Source organism: Bufo gargarizans, chromosome 2 (genome assembly GCF_014858855.1).
Source record: "Bufo gargarizans isolate SCDJY-AF-19 chromosome 2, ASM1485885v1, whole genome shotgun sequence".
Lineage (NCBI taxonomy): Eukaryota > Metazoa > Chordata > Amphibia > Anura > Bufonidae > Bufo > Bufo gargarizans.
In genome coordinates this window covers 344,971,394-344,991,671 of record NC_058081.1, presented here as the reverse complement: position 1 = coordinate 344,991,671, position 20,278 = coordinate 344,971,394, and the positions used below count along the sequence as shown (strand labels likewise).

Here is a 20,278-nt window from a genome sequence, read left to right as displayed (position 1 = left end):
CAGGGGGAGACCCGGCGGCTCTCACCAGAGATTTTTTGGAGAGTGCTCTGCAAAAGGCCCTGGCTCCAATCGCGGCCGATCTAACAACCATAAAGGAAGAGGTCCGCCATATTGGGGACAGAGTGGAATCCCTTGAGCAAGCCCAAGACACCATAGTTGTCTTTAATAAGGCAGTTAAAAGCTCATTAGGCTCACACACTAGAGCCATGAACAGCCTGCTACTCCAGATGGAGGACCAGGAAAACAGGAACAGAAGGCGCAACATAAGAATCAGGGGGCTCCCTGAAGCAGACGCCAGTGAGAATTTGTTCGTAGTTATGGACACACTATTCACTTCTATACTAGGTTCAGAACGAGCCAAGGGCATTGCAATTGAAAGAGTCCATAGGGCGCTGAGGCCCAAGCCGGGACACTCTGAAAATCCCAGGGACATCATTTGTGGTTTACTAAGCTACAGGGATACAGAGGATATACTACTCAAGGCGCGGGAAAAAGGAGAGTTAACACTACAAGGGAGGAATATACAGATCTTCCAAGATTTGGCGGCCTCCACACTGCAGAAAAGAAGGTTACTAAAACCGCTGACAGACCTCCTACGTTCCTCAAAGATCCCATACCGATGGTTATTCTCTTTTGGCACTTGCGTTTTTCCGGATCCGGCGTGTAATTCCGGCAAGTGGAGTACACGCCGGATCCGGACAACGCAAGTGTGAAAGAGGCCTTATTTACTTTTATATTCATTAAAGGGCTTCTGTCACCCCACTAAACTGTTTTTTTTTTTCTGGTTTACTATACTGCGATTTATGCATACATAATCGAATTAATCATTTTGGTTCAGTAGATTGTGTTAAAAACGTGCTTTTAAAATATGCAAATTACCTGTCTACCAGCAAGTGGGGCGGCTACTTGCTGGTAGAAGCCGCATCCTCCGACCCTAAAGACGCCCCCTCTGCATGTTGCTTGACAGGGCCAGTGACAGGGGGGATACTGCATGGATATGTACAGCTATTTATGGTTATTGGGCCTGTCAGTGTCCCTTTAAGGGGTCTTTCTATGTGCCTCTGTTTCTGTGGAAAAATGAACTTTAGTTTATCTCAATGAGCTTCTAGGAGCAATGGGGGCTTGCCCCTACTATTTTTTTGCATAAAATAAAAGTTCATAAAAAAAAAAACAGAGGCACATAGAAAGAAGGGACAATGACTGTTAGCTTCAGCTGACATTAGGACATGTCTAATGTCAGCCTGTTTAATGACCATGTTCCTGTTGACAGAAGCCCTTTAAAGTGTGTATCCACTTTATTTTTATTTTTTTACATTTTCTTCACAGTAAGATTACATCATTCCACCAAGGGTGATACTTTTCCTAAAACAACAGAACAGCTTCAAGAGTAACAGGCTGTACCAGTCCAACAACTAACCGACTGACCCCAATCACAACTTTGCACCACGCATGCGCAGGAATGTGTTATGCTCAGGCCGCACATTCGCCAAAACAACAAGAATAACCAGCAGACTAACGGACGAAATCTGTTATTGGTCTTCCCATAACACTGCATATAGATGCTCACTCAAGAGTTAACATTATTCTATATTAGCTGTAAAAACTTTCTGCCCACCATTTCCGCGTTGAATGTGCCGCGTGTAATCGCCAGTCTTCTGCTGTGTGACGTGGAGCTGTAAGCAGCGCTTCCGGGAGGGACACCGAGCCCATCAGCTGCAGCAGTGGTGTGTGCACGGCCGCTTCTCCGTACAACATGGGTGAGTGCGCTCGTCAGTGCCCTGTATCATCCAGTTACCATGATGCCGTCTACACTGGGTGGTCAGTGATTTACCTGGGCATCCAGTCAGGCCATAGGCTCTTTCTGATCTAATATTTACGTGGCAGCCAGCTCTCTAGCTAAATAGTAACGACCTTATAATAAACTGATCAGGATGGACATGTCGGTTAGTGCCCTGACTACCCATTGGTGGCCAGGTGTGCGTATACACTCTGCTAGGTCGCCCTACCTGGGTGAGACTGGCATGCTGTGTGGTTTTTAACATTTTTCCCATTGGAACCCTTCTTAGATCACTCATTGTGAATAGTGTTGAGAGAACTTGTGTTTTAAGTTTGGCGTACAAGGTTCGGGTTATCTATGGATTCCGGACCATAACGCATGGTCCATAAAGGAATTCTTAGACAAGGCTACTTTCACACTTGCGTTGTGAAGATCCGGCAGGCAGTTCTGTCGCCAGAACTCCCTGCCAGATCCGGAAATCCGTGTGCAAACGGATAACATTTGTAGACGGATGCATTGAAACACCGGATCCATCTCTCCGGTGTCATCCGGAAAAATGGATCCAGTATTTATTTCTTTGTTTTGCATTTTTAAAGGTCTGCGCATACGCAGAACGGAAAACTGGATCCATTTTGCTGGAACACTTGGTGCTGGATCCAGCATTAATGCATTTCAATGGAAAATAATGCTGGATCCGGCATTCCGGAATTTTGGACGGAGAAAATACTGCAGCATGCCGCAGTATTTTCTCCGGCCAAATACCGTAAGAGGGACTGAACTGAAGACATCCTGATGCATACTGAACGGATTGCTCTCCATTCAGAATGCATTAGGACAAAACTGATCATTTTTTTCTGGTATTGAGCCCCTAGGACGGAACTCAATACCGGAAAAGAATAACGCTAGTGTAAAAGTACCCTTACCCAAACCTTGTACGACAAACTTAAAACAACAAGTTCACTCAACACTAGTAAATGCACTTTTGAGTATTTTTCCGAATCCTCCATTGCTTCTGGTCCATCAGTCCTGGCTCTGTTGGCTACGTCTGTGTCGCCCCAGAACTGACACAGGATTATGACATCTCTTTGGGGTTGAGGTTTCACTAGGTAGGTTTTATTACCTGGAGGATGGAGCAAGTGACAGATTAGATTTTGCCTCCAGAGGTGTCTCCCAAGAAAGGAAACCATTTCGCCAGTGCCCATGACTCAAGATCCAACCTTCCGGTAAGTCTTGAGATTTCGTTTTGGAATATTGCTTGGCTGTATTACCTTGTCAAATCCCAAGGCTTGTTGGAGCCACCTCTAATATGAGGCACTGTTGAGATGGTTGTTTTCCCTGGTAGATACCTCCTTTCCCATGGAGAACTTCCAGTAAGTCTCCATACAAGACTGGTCTCTCTTTAAGGAGATTCAGCACCCTGCCTAAGCACTGCCACTATACAATGTACGGCACTGTGCTCACCAGATGACCGCTCCCTGCAACAGCTGATCGCGGGGGTCCTGGGACTCGGCCAACCACCGATCTGATAATGATGACCTATCCTGCAGATGTAGAGTGACAAGGGGGAGAGGAAATCTCCCCGGTCCTTGTGATAATGCTCATAGGTTAAAAGACCTTTGATGATGTCATCACCATGTGACCAGTTACATCCACTTGTTACTGGTCACATGGCCATGACATCATCACAGGTCCTTTATCCTTCAACATCCAGTAAGATCTTGATACAGGAGGTTTCCTGCTGTGTGCCTGTAGTAATGTGAGGCACATGGTCTTATTATTTTAGCACCTCCATGTGCCTCACATTAATAGTAACAGTGATCCCACCATGTCCTCATATAATGGACATAAGCTTAATGATGGTGTCACGTACTATTTAAATGAGGCATTTGTAATATGTGCCTCAAGTTAATAACCCCATAATGTACCTCCGCACATAATGGACAACATGGAGTCAATGTGAAGTACATAATGGGGTTACCTATTAATGTGAGGCACGTGCCGTCATTAACCTAATGTTGTCTATTACGTGAGGAGGTACTTGACGAGGTTCCCATTAACGTGATGCATATCGTTTTGTCAATTTAGACCTCCATGTGCCTCACGTTATTAGTAAGTGACCCAGTCAAGGACCTCCTTACTTCATGGTCAATTGATATTTAAAAAAAAAAAATATCATGTTGCTGGCAGTGTGTTTTTTTTTTTTTGTTTTTTTTTGTGTGCTTTTTTTTTTGCGTGTTATTGACAATTGCAATACTTTTTTTTGGTAAGCAAATCAAAATTTTGTTATGGTGACAACTGTACAGGTGAGTATTGTTTTTTGTTATTTTCTTGACGCCATATAGGATGTGGCGTCAAGAAAATAACAAAAAACAATACTCACCTGTACAGTTGTCACCATAACAAAATTTTGATAGGCTTACCAAAAAAAAGTATTGCAATTGTCAATAACACGCAGTCATACATGAAGCTTACTTTAGGTAATATTGTGTTAGTTCCTATTGACTTTACCTCTCCTTCCTTTTAGGGGGTTTCTTTTCCAGCATCTTCTCCAGCTTGTTTGGAACCCGGGAGATGAGGATTTTGATTCTGGGTCTCGATGGAGCTGGGAAAACCACAATACTTTACCGACTACAAGTGGGAGAGGTTGTTACCACCATTCCAAGTATGTACTTGTGTGAGATAATAGTCTGTATACACGCTGGTGTGATGGGCACTTTATATGTACGTGCCCATCACTCGTTCTGTTAGTGGCTGTGGCACAGCTTTTTACACAATTTATATTAGAAGGGGGCCAGTATGCCTATCTGATCTGGATAACTGGTGGCCTTTCAGACAGATTTCATGGTATACTATTTTGAACTTGCTGATTACAGCTAGTGACATATGTTTTTATCTCTAGCCATTGGTTTCAATGTTGAGACGGTAACCTACAAGAATCTGAAATTCCAAGTATGGGACCTTGGAGGACAGACCAGTATCAGGTAATATTGATGGCTTATTTGGAAGGCATTACTAAGATCTCCTGGTAGGTCACTTTCAGGATCGTATGTTGCAGCTCTTCAAATATCACTTTTGTCTTTTTTTTTTTCTCTCTCTCTCTGTTTTAATCAATTACCTTTTGTTTTCTGTATGATAGACAGATACAAAATAGGAGTGGGGAGCTGCTGGGTGCAGGACACTTTACAACCATAAATAAGGAGCAGTGGGGCAGATTTATTAAGACTCGAGGGTCATTTGCCAAATGTATTTAAAGGTGCATTCCTCTTTGGCACATTTTGGACTTTCCTAAAGTTGGGACTCAAATCTGAGAGTGCTATGAGTAGGCATAGATTTGTGCCAAAATTTGCTCCATCTTCTGTCCTTAGTATTAATAAATCTATCCAAAAGTTTTAGGCCATGCCCCCCTCTGGTAAACCATGCTCAATGACTGAGCATTACGTGTGGGCTCCCTCGCTCTTCAATCACTGAATGACGGGTTTCTGTGTATTGCTGTACACATAGAGAGGCATGTCAATCGGTGGTTGGAGGGTAACATCACAGGCCTCATGGTGTGAACTGTAACTTGTGCATTCTCAAAATCTACTTACTGTAAAGGGGTTGTCTCACGTGGAACATTAGTGGCATATCACTAGAATATGCAGCCAATGTCAGATAGGTGCGGGTCCCGCTCTTATCTCCAGAATGAAACTCCCAAAGAGAACAAGAGCGCGCCGTGCATGTGCGGCTGTCCTCCATTCATTTATATGGCAGTGGTGAAAATAGCCGAGCCACTTGGCTATTTCCAGCAGTTCCATATACGTGAATGGAGCACTGGCCGTGTTGCGCTCTCAATTTACTTCTACTGGAGTTCTGAAAATTGCCAAACTCGGCTATTTACTGCACTTCTATAGAAATGAAAGGAGGGTGGGTGAGCGCGTTCTCTTTGGGAACTTCATTCTAGAGCTAGGTGCTGGTCCCAGAGGTGCCACCAATGTTCCAGGTGACACAACCCCTTTAACTCCTAAGTGACAGACCACTGAAATCAGCGTGTGATGACAGGTTCTCTTTAGGTAAATTGCTAAATGTTTTTTTTCTCCAGTGTGGGCCTTTCATATGCCTTTTTATTCCATTACAGACCATACTGGCGCTGCTACTATTCCAACACAGATGCTGTAATATATGTGGTAGACAGCTGTGACCGAGACAGGATTGGGATTTCTAAATCTGAACTGGTTGCAATGTTAGAGGTAACAGTAACATATTAATACACTGCTAGTTACGTGGAAGTATATACACCTTTTGAATAATAGCTCTTATAATCAGCAAACGTAATCTTGAGAAGCTCTTTTGCTGTTTTAACTTTTCATTAGCTAGCTGGGAACTAATTTCTTATGACAGGTATTTTAGCATCATGTACTGTACCTGTATTTGGTTAAAGTGAACAAGGGTATCATGGCCGGCAAAAACCACACAAAAATTCAGTGCTATCCCAAATGTGCTATTTTTTTCTGTCTACGAATTTTATTTATTTTTTCTATTTTACTTGCAGAAAACTACACTCACGCAAGCATATTTTTCAGGTGAAGGGGAGTCCCACATCTGGCCTTACCCTAAGGGCTGTTTCACACGAGCAGATGCCGTGTGTGGAATCCGCTGCGTAAATGACAGCCAAGCACCGCACCGGACAGCAGAGACACGGAGCAGTAACATGACTGATAATGCTCTGTGCCTCTCTGTGACCTTTTTACTACAAAATCACAGTGAGATAAAGGTGTTAAAGTGATTTTGTAGCAAAAAGATCACAGATAGGCACGGAGCATTATCAGTCGTGTTAATGCTCAGTGTTTCTGCTGTCCAGAGCGGGGCTTGGCTGTCATTCACGCTGCGGATGACACGCACGGCATCCGCTCGTGTGAAACAGCCCTGACGCTGGGTTCAGACCTGAGCGTTTTACAGCACGTTCCTACGCGCTGTAAAACGCCCGATGCCCCAAGAAGTACATGAGCTTCTTTGGGGCGTCTTGTCGCGCGTTCCCGTACATAGACTTCCGGGAACGTGCGACAATGGGCGTTCGCTTGTCTCTGTATGCGCGATTGCAAACGCCGGTACAATCGCGCATACAGAGCGCGACATCCCGAACTCTCAGGTCTGAACCCAGGGTAAGGCCCCTTTCAGACGAGCGACTTCCACACTCCGGATTCACAGAGCGAGTATAAGACAGCTCCCGTCCTGACCTCCCAGCACTGCTGGGGTCACATAGCATTATATTGATTTATGATGCTATGTAACCCTTACAGTTCTGGAATGTATTGTGTAACACTGACAGCATTATGTCGGTGTTATCCAATACATTCCAGACCTCTAAGGGTTACATAACATCATAAATCAATATAGTGCTACGTGACCTGGTCAGGACGGGAGCTGCTGCACACTCATGCTGGGAGTTCAGAGTGTGGAACTCTATTGTCAAAAGGGCCATAAGGTACATTCACATTTTTGCAGTTATAAAAGGAATTGCTCATTTGTGAGGTTTGTTAAAATCATTACATCTAAAGCTTTTCTTGGAGGCAGAAACATTGACAACCTTTTAAATATTTACTTATGGCATATGCTGTAATTATCACAAATCAAACTTCCACTGACGTTTTCCTCATAGGAAGAGGAGCTGAAAAAGGCTATTCTTGTGGTTTTCGCTAATAAACAAGACATGGAACAGGCAATGACCCCCACAGAGGTAGCAAATTCATTAGGTTTACCCGCTTTGAAGGATCGTAAATGGCAGATTTTCAAGACATCGGCTACAAAAGGCACTGGCCTTGATGAGGCTATGGAATGGTAAGCAGAACACGTGTTCCATTGAATTCATAGTGCCAACATATTCATTTTAACAAAGTTCAACTTCTAGTGACAGCTAAGACTCCGTTCACACTGTGTCAGAGTAATATATTTGATGTATACAATAGGAAAACTACATCCATAGGGTCCAGGTCACCCGATGGGGGCCTAAAGAGTGTCTTTTTTTTTTTTTTCCTCCTGGGGGTGGTATTTGTTGCATACCTTTTTTTTCCTATTGTGTATTGCACTTTACTGTGGGAACTGGGTGCTCCGCAAAATAAACTATACTGCTTGGTATGCCTTTTTTTCTTAACAATGTGAGTAAATGAAAAACATATGCACACACTGTATGTCTGTACACTGTTATACTGTGGAGCCTTCTGTTGGAGGTATGTGTCGGGGAATTCTCCCATGGAAGGCTTAAACACAATGTGCATAGCCTGATGCCTTGTGATGGCAAGCGGTAAAGAACACAATAGGGGAGAGTTATCAAAACTGGCTTAGTTGCCCATAGCAACCAATCAGATTTAACCTTTGGAAAATGAAAGAAGGAATCTGATTGATTGCTATGAGCAATTAGCCAGTTTTCCAGTTTTGATAAATCTCCCCCCGTATGTACATTTTTTTTGTCATCTAATATTCGAATGTCCCTAATTGAAAAAACAATTTTTTTTTCAAGTACGTTGTTAAGTAACTGGAGTATGTAGGCAATAGTCACCCATTTGGAAATCCTTATGTACTAAACAGAGACTGTCTACAAATTACAGATATCAGTCAGCAGATTTGTACCTATGACACTGGCTGACCTGTTACATGGACACTTGGCAGCTGAAGGCATCTGTGTTGGTCCCATGTTCGTATGTGCCCGTGTTGTTTTAATATATGCAAAGGAGCCCCTAGGAGCAGTGGGCATGTTACATCTACACCTAGAGACTCTGCTCTCTCTGCCACTGCCATGTCCTCCCCACTTTGATTGACAGGGCCTGTTATAATGACCTTTTCACTCACTGGTCCCGTCAAACAAAGTGGAGATGTTGTGGCAGTTGCAGAGAGAGCTGAACCTCTAGGTGTAATGGCAACGCCCCCATTGCTCCCAGTGGCTCATTTGCATATAGTAAAACATAATTTTTTTTTCTCAGCAAGGCCTCATGCACACAAACATATTTTCTTTTTTTGTGGACCGTATATGGAACCATTCACTTCAATGGGTCCGCAAGAAAAAAATTAAGTTACTCCGTGGGCATTCAGTTTCCGTAGGTCCCTATTTCCGTTCCTCAAAAGAATAGAACATGTCCAATTATTGTCCGCATTACTGACAAGGATAGTGCTGTTCTGTTCTGCAAAATACGGAATGCACACGGATGTAGTACATATTTTTTTGTGGATCAGTTTTTTGCGGACCGCAAAATACATAGTCGTGTGCATGAGGCCTAATGCGGGCACATAGGACCAACACAGATGCCTTCAGCTGCCAAGTGCACATACAACAGGTAAGACAGCTTCATGGGTACAAATCTGACAGATGCCCTTTGAGCTCAATTTTACCCATTATATTGTAACAGATGAAATCTAAATCATTTACATAAGATAGGGCATGCAGCAGATCTGAAATTGCAGCAAGTTTGGAATCCGCTGCAGACTTTTTTTTTGTGCTACAATTTAATTAAGGGTCCATTCACACGTCCGTAATTTGGGTCCCCATTCGTTCCGCAATTTGCAGACCCATTCATTTTCAATGGGGTTGGAACGGATGCAAATCCAAATTTCCTGGATCCGCATTTTTGGGATCCGCAATTTCGTTTAAGAATAGAACATTTTCTATTATAGTGTCTGTGATGTGCGGTCCGCAAATTACTTACGGATGTGTGAATGGACCCTTAAAGAGGTTAGCTGGGCTTTTTCTATTGATGACCTGTCCCCAGGATAGAAATATACAAAAATACGCAGCACTCCTCCATTAATAAAAAAATATCAGTTTTTTTATTAAACCAGCAGCATAACTACAGCAACGTTTCGACCACCTTTTGGTCTTTATCAAGCTTGATAAAGACCAGAGGTGGCTGAAACGTCGCTGCAGCTATGCTGCTGGTTTAATAAAAGACCGGATATTTTCATTAATGGAGGAGTGCTGCAGACTTTTGTATATTTTTACCTGATGATGGGACCCTTGGCCGGGATCTCTATCTGCGAGCACCACCGCCCTTACTAACGGTATCCCTTTTCCCATGTTGTCATTTGTAGTGCTGCTTATTTATTTATTTATTTTTATTTTTTAACCTGTCCCCAGGATAGGTCATCAATATCAGATTGGCGGGGCTCCGTTGGCCAGCCGATCAGCTGTATGAGGAGACTGTGTGCGCATGCTGTCTGACTTCCTGTCCACTGCTGCTGTCCCATAGACATAGCAGCAGCAGGAAGAGAGAAAGGAGACTGCACCTGCACACTGCGCCGTCTCCCCGTACAGCTGATCGGCAGGGGTGGCTGGCGTCGGACACCTGCTGATCGGCTATTGATGATCTATCCTAAGGATAGCTCATCAATAGAAAAGGCCCGAACAACCTGTTTAATTGAGTTTTGTCAAAATCTCCATTACTTACATTATCCAGTATTTTGCAATGAACTTGGTAGGACAGAATTTTGGTAACTGGATCTCTTATTTTGATTTCTTTGTCTTGCAGGTTAGTGGAGTCCCTGAAGAGCAGGCAGTAATGTTATCTTTCAAGAATGTTTCTTACCTCCAGTGTAAGAATGGCTCTGGATGTACATAATCTGCACCATCACCACCTAACTTTGCTCCAACAGTGACTGACAAGGGTGTCTGAAGTCTGTACCTTCTGTACCCATCTCCAGTAGCACTGTATCATACTGCACTATTCCTCGTGCCTGTCCTGTAGTGTAGTTTCACCTTATTTATGACTGTTTTGTAATGGGAATTACAATGTGGGGGATTGCACAACTTGGTTTTGAGATCACATATCTGTCTCTGTTATGTGAGATTTTTATTTTAGTGTAAAAACCTAATTGATTTAGACGATGGCCAGCTGGACGAATGGCCCTCGGCTGTGTAAAGATTGTACTCTGAAATCCATCTGTATAGAATAAACATTTATAATTGGAATATTTATGTGAGACATTAATTTATCACAGTTTTGATCGTTTTTGCTTTATAGGGTAGTCCTTAAATGACCTATCACCTATCCACAGGATAGGTAAGAAATGCCCAAACCCCCAGAAATCATGACAGTAGGAGGATTCCCGAGTCCTCTGGGATAGTCTTTGCTCTCTTATGTTTAAATCAACTATGGTACATCAAAAACTGCAGTATGTGAATGTGGGTTAAAGCATTGTTAACGCCAGGTTCTTAGAAGCAGAGAACTGAAACATGGCATTATGGCCATACCCATTAAAATGAAATGGTTTCCTCCTGAGTGCCACTTCCTGGTCAGCACGTCTACTGGGGCACCCCCACGGCTTATTTTTCCCTGACCGGCGTCTGGGTTTGGCCAGGGATGCGCAGGGGTGTGGCTTGACGGGCGCTGAGAGCTGTCTTTTTGGGGGTGGGGCTTGTTTGCCCCACACCAACAGCAGAGGGAGAGTGGGCTCCGCCCACTTCCAGGATTTAAAGCACCTGGCGGGACGCTGATGGTGCTTGCTGCTTGGAGGGACACAGGCTGGGTGAGTGTTTGTCCCTTCTTACAGGGCCTAACCTTTCCCTTATTGGGGTGCCAGGGATATCATTATGTCTGAACCCAGACCCCAGGTCCAGGAGCAAGCGATCCCTTTGGTGCATCATGTCACGCAAAATTTCCTTCCCCGGTCAGACTCGCTCTGCTTTGCGTGTGCTGCGCTGCCATCTAGTGGCTTGGCTCCAGACCCATTACTTCCTGCTGCCCAAGCTATGGAAGATCCAGAATGGGCACGTTCCCTGTCTAGGGTGGTGCAGGATGTCTCTAATACCAACAAAGCTATTGGGGGCATTTGTCGGCAAGGCCGTCCTCTGAGGGATCATGGTGCTTGTGCCAATCACGGCCTCCCCACAAAATGGGCTAGAACTTCCTCCCCCAAAAGGGGTTCTGTGTCTCTCGTGTCCTTGGCCTCTCCTCCTCCTGCTAGAGAGTCTCACTCCAACATGTCCTCAGTTGAAGAGGCATGTTCTGAGGAGAGAGGGTCAGATTAGGATGTTGTCTCACCGGATGGTCAGTTGTCCAAACTATCCTCCATGGTGGACAATTTAATTACAGCAGTTATTGAGATGTTGCAGGTTGAGGATTCAGCTCCGTCATCTGCTAGCTCGGGTGTTTACTGTAGGAAGTCCCATCATTCGCACAAGTATTTCCCCAGCCACCAGGAGTTTGATTACTCTTTCTCCAAGGAGTGGAATTTTCCTGATAGACATTTCATGTTGCCAAAACGCTTGAACGTCCTTTATCTTTTCGCAGAGGATTTGACTAAGAAATGGTCAGCTCAGACTTTAGTGGACCCGCCCATTTCCTGCTTGGCTAAACATACTACCTTGCCAATGGCGGATGGGGCTTCTTTTTCTGATATCAAAGATAAAAGAAGCTGGAAGCATTTGCAAAATCTTCCTTTGAAGCAGTGGGCACAGCGCTGCAGCCAGTGTTTGCCTCTACATGGGGGAGTGGGCAAATAACTTACATCAGGGTCTTGAGTCAGGAGTCTTCTCGGAGGAACTTGCAGATGTGGCAAGATCTGTTGCCCAGAAACTATGATCTCTGGTGTCTGCATGAATGACAGGATTACCCGATGAACAAGCGTTTCTCTCGTTCATTGGCAGCAGATTTACATGGACAGATTTTCAGAAAGAACAGTTTTGCACGACTTGTGTAAATGCAGTTTAAGTGAAACAAGGCCAACTCCTACAGCTATATCCCTCCTTCCAAACCCTGAGCTAGCTAAATCATTTTCTATTAGAGCAGGAGAAGCAGAGAATGAAACAATGGAGACATAAAATGGAGGTAAGAATCACATAGGAACTGCCACTGCCTAGCAGTGTGTGGAGGTAAACAAACAGAGATCTGTGACCATGTGGCACACTATAAAGTTTAGCAAAATTGTGAAAAGGTGACCAAGTTGCTGCCTTACACACATGCATGGCAGAAGCCTGGGTGTTGGCCTGCCCAAGGGGAAAAAGCAGTTACTCGAAAGGGACTGGGTTCCTAGGCCTTGGAACAACAGGTTTCAACAAATTAATTGGGCTATGGTGACTTTCGATGCTGCTAAGTCACACTGGGGCCTATGGCAAAGCAGAAAAAACTGTGAAACTCACAATTGGGAATGTGCAGGTACACCCCTTGACGTCCACCAAAGGAATTGCTGCTGCTGCTGCTTCATAGAGGTAATTACTGACCATAAAGTTTCCATCATTAACCACCAGAGCTTGAAGCAATTTAGTAACTTCAAGCCCAAGACTGGCTGAACTGAGCCCCTTTTCTTTGGGACCACAAAGAGGATGGAATAAAAATAAAAAATAAATCTGAAACCCTCTTTATAAGGAACTGGAATGATCGCCCCCTGCAAAAAGGAGAGACTAAATGGCTGTGGACACCGCCTTGCATGCCCAGGTATCAGTCTTTTACCCATCTGAAGTGGATCAGATGGGAACCATGTTTTATTCAGAAGTGGACTTGGTGGCTAGAGTCCAGGGCGCCTCTTGAATCACGTACGTTTACTAAAGAAATTATTTAACAGGTCTTGGACTCCATATCTTCTGTATAGCAGGCAGAAGAGTTACCATTACACTACAGATCCACTCTGTTGGAAAGGCTGGATTCTCTATGCTTAAAAATCTTCTTCTTCATAGCCATAACACTAAAATAGTACATTACTGAAATGGCATCATCTACCAAATCACATAAATATGTTCAATATATTGTACAGCTTACAGGTATGCAATCACTATTAGTAAGTGATAATGTGTTGTCTCCTGTAAATTAAAGGGGTTGTGCAGGGGTTTTACATTGACCTATCCTCAGATTGGGGGGGGATGTCTAACACCTGGCACCCCCACCGATCAACTGTTTGAAGAGGAGGTGGCGCTTCATGGGAGCGCTGCTTCCACTTCATTACACTGCTCGTCGTCTCGGAAGTGCAATGTAATTACACGTACTCGCTCCATTGACTTGAATGGAGGAAGTACTTGTAATTACACTATGTTGCCTTTCCAGACAATGGCAGACAATGTGTAGTGTAAAAGAGTAACAGCTGCTTGTGGGGGTGCTGGGTCTCAATTTCCCACCGATCTAATATTGATGACCCATCTCGAGGATACGTCATCAGTATAAAACCCCTGCACAAGCCCTTTAATGCTCAAAATTGCAATTTCCTTTAGCCCAGAAGGTGTCAACCATGGATGACATTTTAGAGGACTGGTAGTCATCCAGCACTGAAGCAGAGTCTGAGACCTCTCCTTCACACGGATTGAGAGGAGTAGTCAAACCACATGGCTGGTGGGGAAGGAGTTGACACTGGAGACACAAACAGGAGTCAAGACAAGGGCGGCTGGGGTCACTTGTGTGGTCTACTGCACGGGGGGTCTGCAAAAGAGGACTTTTCGCAGTTCAAGGCTGAGGTGACATGCAACCCAGCATGTCACCTCAGTAAGGTCCAAAACTGCCAGTGACAAGGAACATTCCCTCTTGGTTTGACTGGATTGGTACAATGACATTTATATGTTGGTCCTGAACATGAAATGCAGAGGGACTTTGACTGTAACAGGAAAAGAGGGGGATGCAAGGTGTGTTCCTGGTGCCTGATTTGTAGGCCCAAAGGAAAACATGTGTATGCAGAGGAATTTAAAGGGGTTGTGCAATAAACTACTTACTCTACTAACTTACTCTAAAGTTTACTGTAATCAATTCTATTCTTCCTTGGATTGTTTTTTTTTTCTTCAAAATTTACCTAATTTGCTGGAATCCTGGTTTGTCATGTGTCTGCTGTTCTATCATGCCTCATGGCAGTGAATATGTGTCCTGACATCAGATCATGTGACACTAACCAAGCCCCTTGTTCTTACCAATGACGCGTCCTACATTACAAGGATCCAATGTAAGAAGTAACCTACAGCAAATGAAAAGCAAAACAGATTTGCTACAGGGTACAATGGTAGGCTAAAAGTGATATAACAGCGATACCTTTTGGGTGGGCGTAAACCCTTTAATCAGATGAAGTATACAACTACAGCTTGTTTGGTTTGCAATTATGCAGATTCAGATTTTTATATGACTTGCGGCAATATTCATATCGTCTAACATTTCGGCACGCAGGCCTTCTTCAGACACTATGCCACAGGTTCAAAAGAGGAAGAGTTGGTAGCAGGAAGTCAGACGCAGAAGGAGACAGTGTGTGTGAACCACACTAGAGTAAGCAGGTAAGGCATCTCACCTTACCTGCTTCCTCTAGTGTGGTTCACACACAGTGTCTCCTTCTGCGTCTGACTTCCTGCTACCAACTCTTCCTCTTTCAATCCTGCGGAATAGTATCTGAAGAAGGCCTGCGTGCCGAAATGTTAGACTATATGAATATTGCCGCAAGTAAAAAAAAAACCAGAATTAACATAATTTCAAACCAAACAAGCTGTAGTTGTATACTTCATTGAAAACGGGGGTTGGAACCCTACTTACAGCTCCTCACAAGAGTGCGACAAAGATTTATTTGAATCTATCCTTTAACCAGATATGACCATGGTGCACCCGTAACAGCCTTCCATGGCTGAGATCAGGGAAACCATAATATGCTCCAATACCCATCCCTGGTATATTCCAATACAGGCATGCAGGTGGAAGCACTGTATTGGAATACAGTGAATGGTGTTTTTTGTGATGGATAAATACCCATCAAATAATACAATTAGCAATCTAGGGCAAGTGACTTAAAAAATCATCCCCCGTTTTACGGGCTAGGGCAGCGCTAAAGCCCGCCCATCACAGCAGGTGACGTCACTAAACACACTACCGGGCGGAAGCCTCCCGGTGGAGAGCCCGTTTCGTCACCGGAACTCCAAAAAATGCCTTTGCCCTGCGCAATTTAGCGCAGGACAAAGGAGAGCATCGGATCATGAACTTCTCCAATGCTCAAGTCAGGAGGGCTGCCTGGGTGAAAATGGGGACATCCCCTTAAACTTTTTATTTTATTTTTCCGTTCACATTCCAAATAGGGTGAAATTGGAAAATAAACGCAATTTCACAACTTTTTTTTTTTATACAGCGTTCCCTATGCTGTAAAATTGACTCCGCCTGGCAGTGTGTTAATTGTAAATAAGAGCCCTTGTCCTGCACGATCCAGCGCAGAGCCAAGGAGAGCATTGGAGCATGAAATTCAGATTGCATTGCATTTTTGTGTGTGACAGGTGCTCTTTAATTTGCCATACAGTATCTGTTCAATGTTTCCCGTGGGTTGCAGCCATTATGAAAACCTGGCCATTCTTCCCATGTTTTTGGTCTAACCAAGAAAGCCATAGTTATTTTTGTTCAATAAAAGATCAATAAAACAGAATGGCCAAAAGCTCATGTGCTCCTTGCCAAAAGGATGACAAAGTGTCTGCAATATATTCATCAAATTGCATCCAAAAATACTGTTGTACTCAGCTAGTATATGCTGTGACGTAACAGGACATCTGTCAAATACAAAATTAAAATTCATAAAATAAAAAAAATACAAAATTTCAATGAGAAGTAGAAAGTTTTTAATTGTAATATGTACATTAAACTGTACTATTTTTTTTCTACCAGCACAACACACATGGATTCACATACGAAACACCAACAATTTTTCTCTGTTACTTGTTTTTATATGTGCATCCATCGCATTAAGCAATGTTTATGATTAGGGATGAACGAATCCAAGTTGGAGCCGAATCCGAGTTCGGTAAAAGGTTTTTAACAGTAGAAATTAATTTCTGAAGTTATTACTAGAAGTCTCGCGAGACTTTGCGCATTAATAACTTCGGCTCATCTGAGCCAATACAATTCTAATACTGTACAGAGCGCTCGCTCACTACAGTATTCTAACAAAGTTTTATGCAAATTGACTTCAGATGTTTCATCCGGAGTCGATTCGCTCATCCCTATTTATGATGTGTCTTAGCCGCTATTATTCCACCATTGCCAAGTCTTTGAGAGAATGGCCGCGTAGCCTCTTGGCTTTATATCCAGGTCGCAGAAACTCTATTTTCCTCTTCTTAGCTTCAATTTTATTCCTGTGTTTCTTTAGCTTTTTCTTGGCTGCTACTTCAGGATTTGCTACCGCCTAAAAGACAGACACACAATCTCAAGTATTCCATAACACAAGCGACAATCACGTGTGAAAATTATAGAATTTATTCAAGTACATCTCTACTCCCAGCCCTGGTTTGCTATCAGAAACATTACCTGCAGTGCTTTTTGCTTTTTCCTCTTAACCCTCCTTAGATTGGCTTCTTTCTGTACGCTAGCAAAAGACCAGGAGAAACACTCCAATCCAACCAAGCTTTTCAGAATCTCAATGATTTCTTGAGAGAGGTTTTTCAGTGTAGGGTCTAAAAAAACAAGGACAAGCCAAATTTGTAGGAAAAGCTGAAAATGTTCACATGAAAAAGAGTCAGGAACTGTTAACATCCCAATGAAAGCCATTGCCTTGCAGTTATTCACTTGCTGCTGTCCCATTAGACCATTTTGTCAGAATTATTAGAATGCTCAGGAAAACAATATAACAGGCCTCATTCTGACATGTCTTGCACCAATGTCTAGGTTTCTGGACCTGGGCTCTCTGTGGTTCAGATGCACTGACTTGTATATTTACTAAATTGCAGGCTACATGTCTGCTATATGAGGATGTCACTAATGCTGGTAAAGGGCTTGTGACATCCTCCTAGTTTTCTTAAAAAGGTGATCCCCAACTAAATGATGAAACTTGCCATATAATACCTTGAGCCAATTTTTTTTTTAAACTTCTGAGTATGCTTTATGTATGTTAAATTTACTCACTCATATAGTGTTGACATGTTCATCAGAGCCTTACAGACAGTATCACTTGCTGTCTCCAGTAGACCTCACAATCTTAACTTCCCTCTTAGTATGTCTTTGGAGTGTGGGAGGAAACCCATGCAAACTCCATGCAGATGTTGTCCCTGATCAGATTCGAACCTAGGAGCCCAGCGCTGCAAGGCGCCAGTGCTAACTACTGAGCCATAGTGTTCTCCATGTTAAGTCCCAAAAAAGAGAAAGGCAGTACTGCCTAATATGTATCAATGTTTCAGCTCTTACCAGAGTCTTCACCAAGGTTTGAGAACCAAAATGCTGCTTGGGTGAATAAACATTTTTCACTTAGAAGTCAAGTGTTGCTTTTCAGGTGAGCACAAAATGTTGCTTTGTTCATTGTGCTGCTGTCATTTTAATTCTTCATATTGGAAAACTTTATATAGATATATTCCATTACTCTGCACGGCCTGTCTGGCTAGGCAAGCACTGATCAATAATAAAAAGTGCATCGACCAAAGATCACTTGAATCAGTTTTTTACACTGGCCGATGGAAAGTATGCATGGGAGGAAGAATTGCTACTGCAATTGTTCCTCTCCTATTCAGATGTATAGCCCTCATTACACATGATAAAGAATTCTACATAAAAGATGAAATGACATGCTGCGGTTTCTCACCTTGGTCTGCATATGTGCTGTTCAGTTCTCTGTAGAGTGGGGCAATGATAGTTGGCAGGAATGGCTTCACTTTCTCATTTCCAAGATCTACTGCTATTGCTCCCAGGAATTTAAATATACATATTCTCTATGGCAGAAGCACAGAAAATCAATAAGGTTGCATGTAGTTTAGGAGAATATCTAAATAAAAATAATTAGACAAGTATATAGAAAACACCCACACACAATAAGACATGAAAAGATTCTACAAGTGGCATAAATAGGATTTTTTGTGGCCCGACCTGTAAAATCCTTTTCTCACTGAGTTCATTGGGAGACACAGAAGACCATGAGTATAGCTGCTGCCATTAGGAGGCGACACTAATTAGGATACAGGTTAGCTCCTCCTATTGGCTATTGCCCTCCTGCAGACACTGAGCTAATTAGTTTTAGACACAAGCAGCAGGAGCGGCCAGGAGACGCCAACAGAAATTAGATTGTAACAAAAAGATCTGGAGATGGTTTAGAACCATGAACAGTTAGGACCCATCAATAAAAGGCCCTTTACACAGGCTGAGAATCGCACAGATTATCGCTGTTCATATCACGTTCATGGTAATGTTGTGTAAAGACTATCGTCTGCCGGCTAACAACAAGTCAGTATGGGGAAGAGCGATGGCATCAGTAATCGCTCCTCCCCATATTCTGCAGGAGATCACTGCACATAAATGCAGCGGTCTCCTCCACCAGCAATCAGCAGATTGTGGGGAAGGAACGCTTCCCTCCCGACAATCTGCTGCTCTCTCATCCCATGTAAGGGAACCTTAAACATCATCACCAACATAACTGAGTGGGAGCTGTGCCCCCAATGAACTCAGTGGACAGGGATTTTATAGGAGAGTCACAAATAAAACATATTTTCTCGCTTCTGTCATTGGGGTCACAGAAGAGTAAAGGATGTCCTGACCTAAAGCAGTCTCAAGATAAATAAAAACCGGAGCACAAAACATAAAACCAGCTGCAGACTCCAGCAACCAAAAAACATCTATGGATGCCAAATGCAACCTCCTATAAAGACAGGAGATAGATGTGGAAAGGAGGTCAGACAGTGGCTTTACACAACTCTAGAGTGGAAGCATCATGGCACCCTGGCAAGAGCAAGACAAGGATTAGACCTGCCCTATGAAGCTAAACCAATTGGGAAGCAGACTTCAGAGCACACCAGAGGATGAATGACAACTGGGAAAATAAGGAAGATAAACATGAGGATGGAGAAAATCCAAGTGCCCACTGTAGATGTAGGGTATACAGGGCCTAGTATGGGACTATAATCCTCCTTAGGGAAAAAGATAACAAGTGGACCACCCAGATACATGCGCAGCTGCCCTCCATTCATTTCTATGGGGCCGTCGAAAATCTGCCCTATAGAAATGAATGGGAGCAGGGGCTGCCCGTGTGCGGTGCGCTCCCATTCACTTCTACAGGAGCAGCGCTTGGGGGTTTACGGACCGTGGGAAATCTATGGGTTCTCCAGCCACAACTCTCCCCACTCCGTTCTCATTGTAGGTGCGGGTGCCAGAGGTGCATAGCGATATGCTCCCATTGTCTGTGATGGGAATACCCCTTTAAACATAAGAAGCAACCTCTCTCAGAATTCTAGGCCAGGAGGGTGCCTTACCAGAAAGATGTTTAGGTATGAGACATTGCCACAGAATAGATACATGCTATGGCTGTGACAAACCTCCCTGCCTATACAGGGACAATAGAGCATTTTCACCCCAGGAAGAAAATACAAGCTCCCTCTTCAGTGGAGGCAGATGGTAAAACAAAGAGGCACCCTAGATCAAGGATGCATACTAACAAACATAGGAGGACATTTACTAAGACTGGCGATTTAAATGCCGGTCTTAGTCCATGTCCGCTGGCACTTGAAGGCGCCGGCCTCCACATAACTTGGGCGCTCACAGTGTTACTTGCTTAAATCTATGCCAGCCTCCTTGCTGGCATAGATTTAAGTCATTTTCTACACCAAAAACAGGCCTAGTAAATGATAAATAA

The 20,278-nt window shown here is 43.5% G+C and overlaps 2 protein-coding genes across 2 annotated transcripts in view; one reads left to right on the top strand and one right to left on the bottom strand.

Moving 5' to 3' along the window:
• Positions 1-1,652: 1,652 nt before the first annotated feature.
• Positions 1,653-10,709, top strand: ARL1 (ADP ribosylation factor like GTPase 1). Its single transcript, XM_044280641.1, has 6 exons — positions 1,653-1,757; positions 4,302-4,439; positions 4,677-4,758; positions 5,892-6,003; positions 7,413-7,591; positions 10,270-10,709. The coding sequence occupies exons 1-6, from the start codon at positions 1,754-1,756 to the stop codon at positions 10,298-10,300; spliced, it is 546 nt and encodes a 181-aa protein (XP_044136576.1). The 5' UTR covers positions 1,653-1,753; the 3' UTR covers positions 10,301-10,709.
• A 5,566-nt stretch (positions 10,710-16,275) lies between these two features.
• Positions 16,276-20,278, bottom strand: part of UTP20 (UTP20 small subunit processome component) — a 107,711-nt gene continuing 103,708 nt past the window's right edge. Inside the window, exons 60-62 of the mRNA XM_044280640.1 lie at positions 18,242-18,368; positions 16,978-17,123; positions 16,276-16,855 (exon numbers count right to left, since the gene is read on the bottom strand). Of these exons, the coding sequence (XP_044136575.1) occupies positions 16,700-16,855; positions 16,978-17,123; positions 18,242-18,368 (429 nt within the window). The 3' untranslated portion in view covers positions 16,276-16,699. The remainder of the gene's footprint in view (positions 16,856-16,977; positions 17,124-18,241; positions 18,369-20,278) is intronic.

Coding starts and splice junctions, on each gene's coding strand:
- ARL1 (XM_044280641.1), top strand. Junction 4,440..4,676: donor GGTTGTTACCACCATTCCAA/GTATGTACTTGT, acceptor TTTTATCTCTAG/CCATTGGTTTCAATGTTGAG. Junction 4,759..5,891: donor GGAGGACAGACCAGTATCAG/GTAATATTGATG, acceptor ATTCCATTACAG/ACCATACTGGCGCTGCTACT.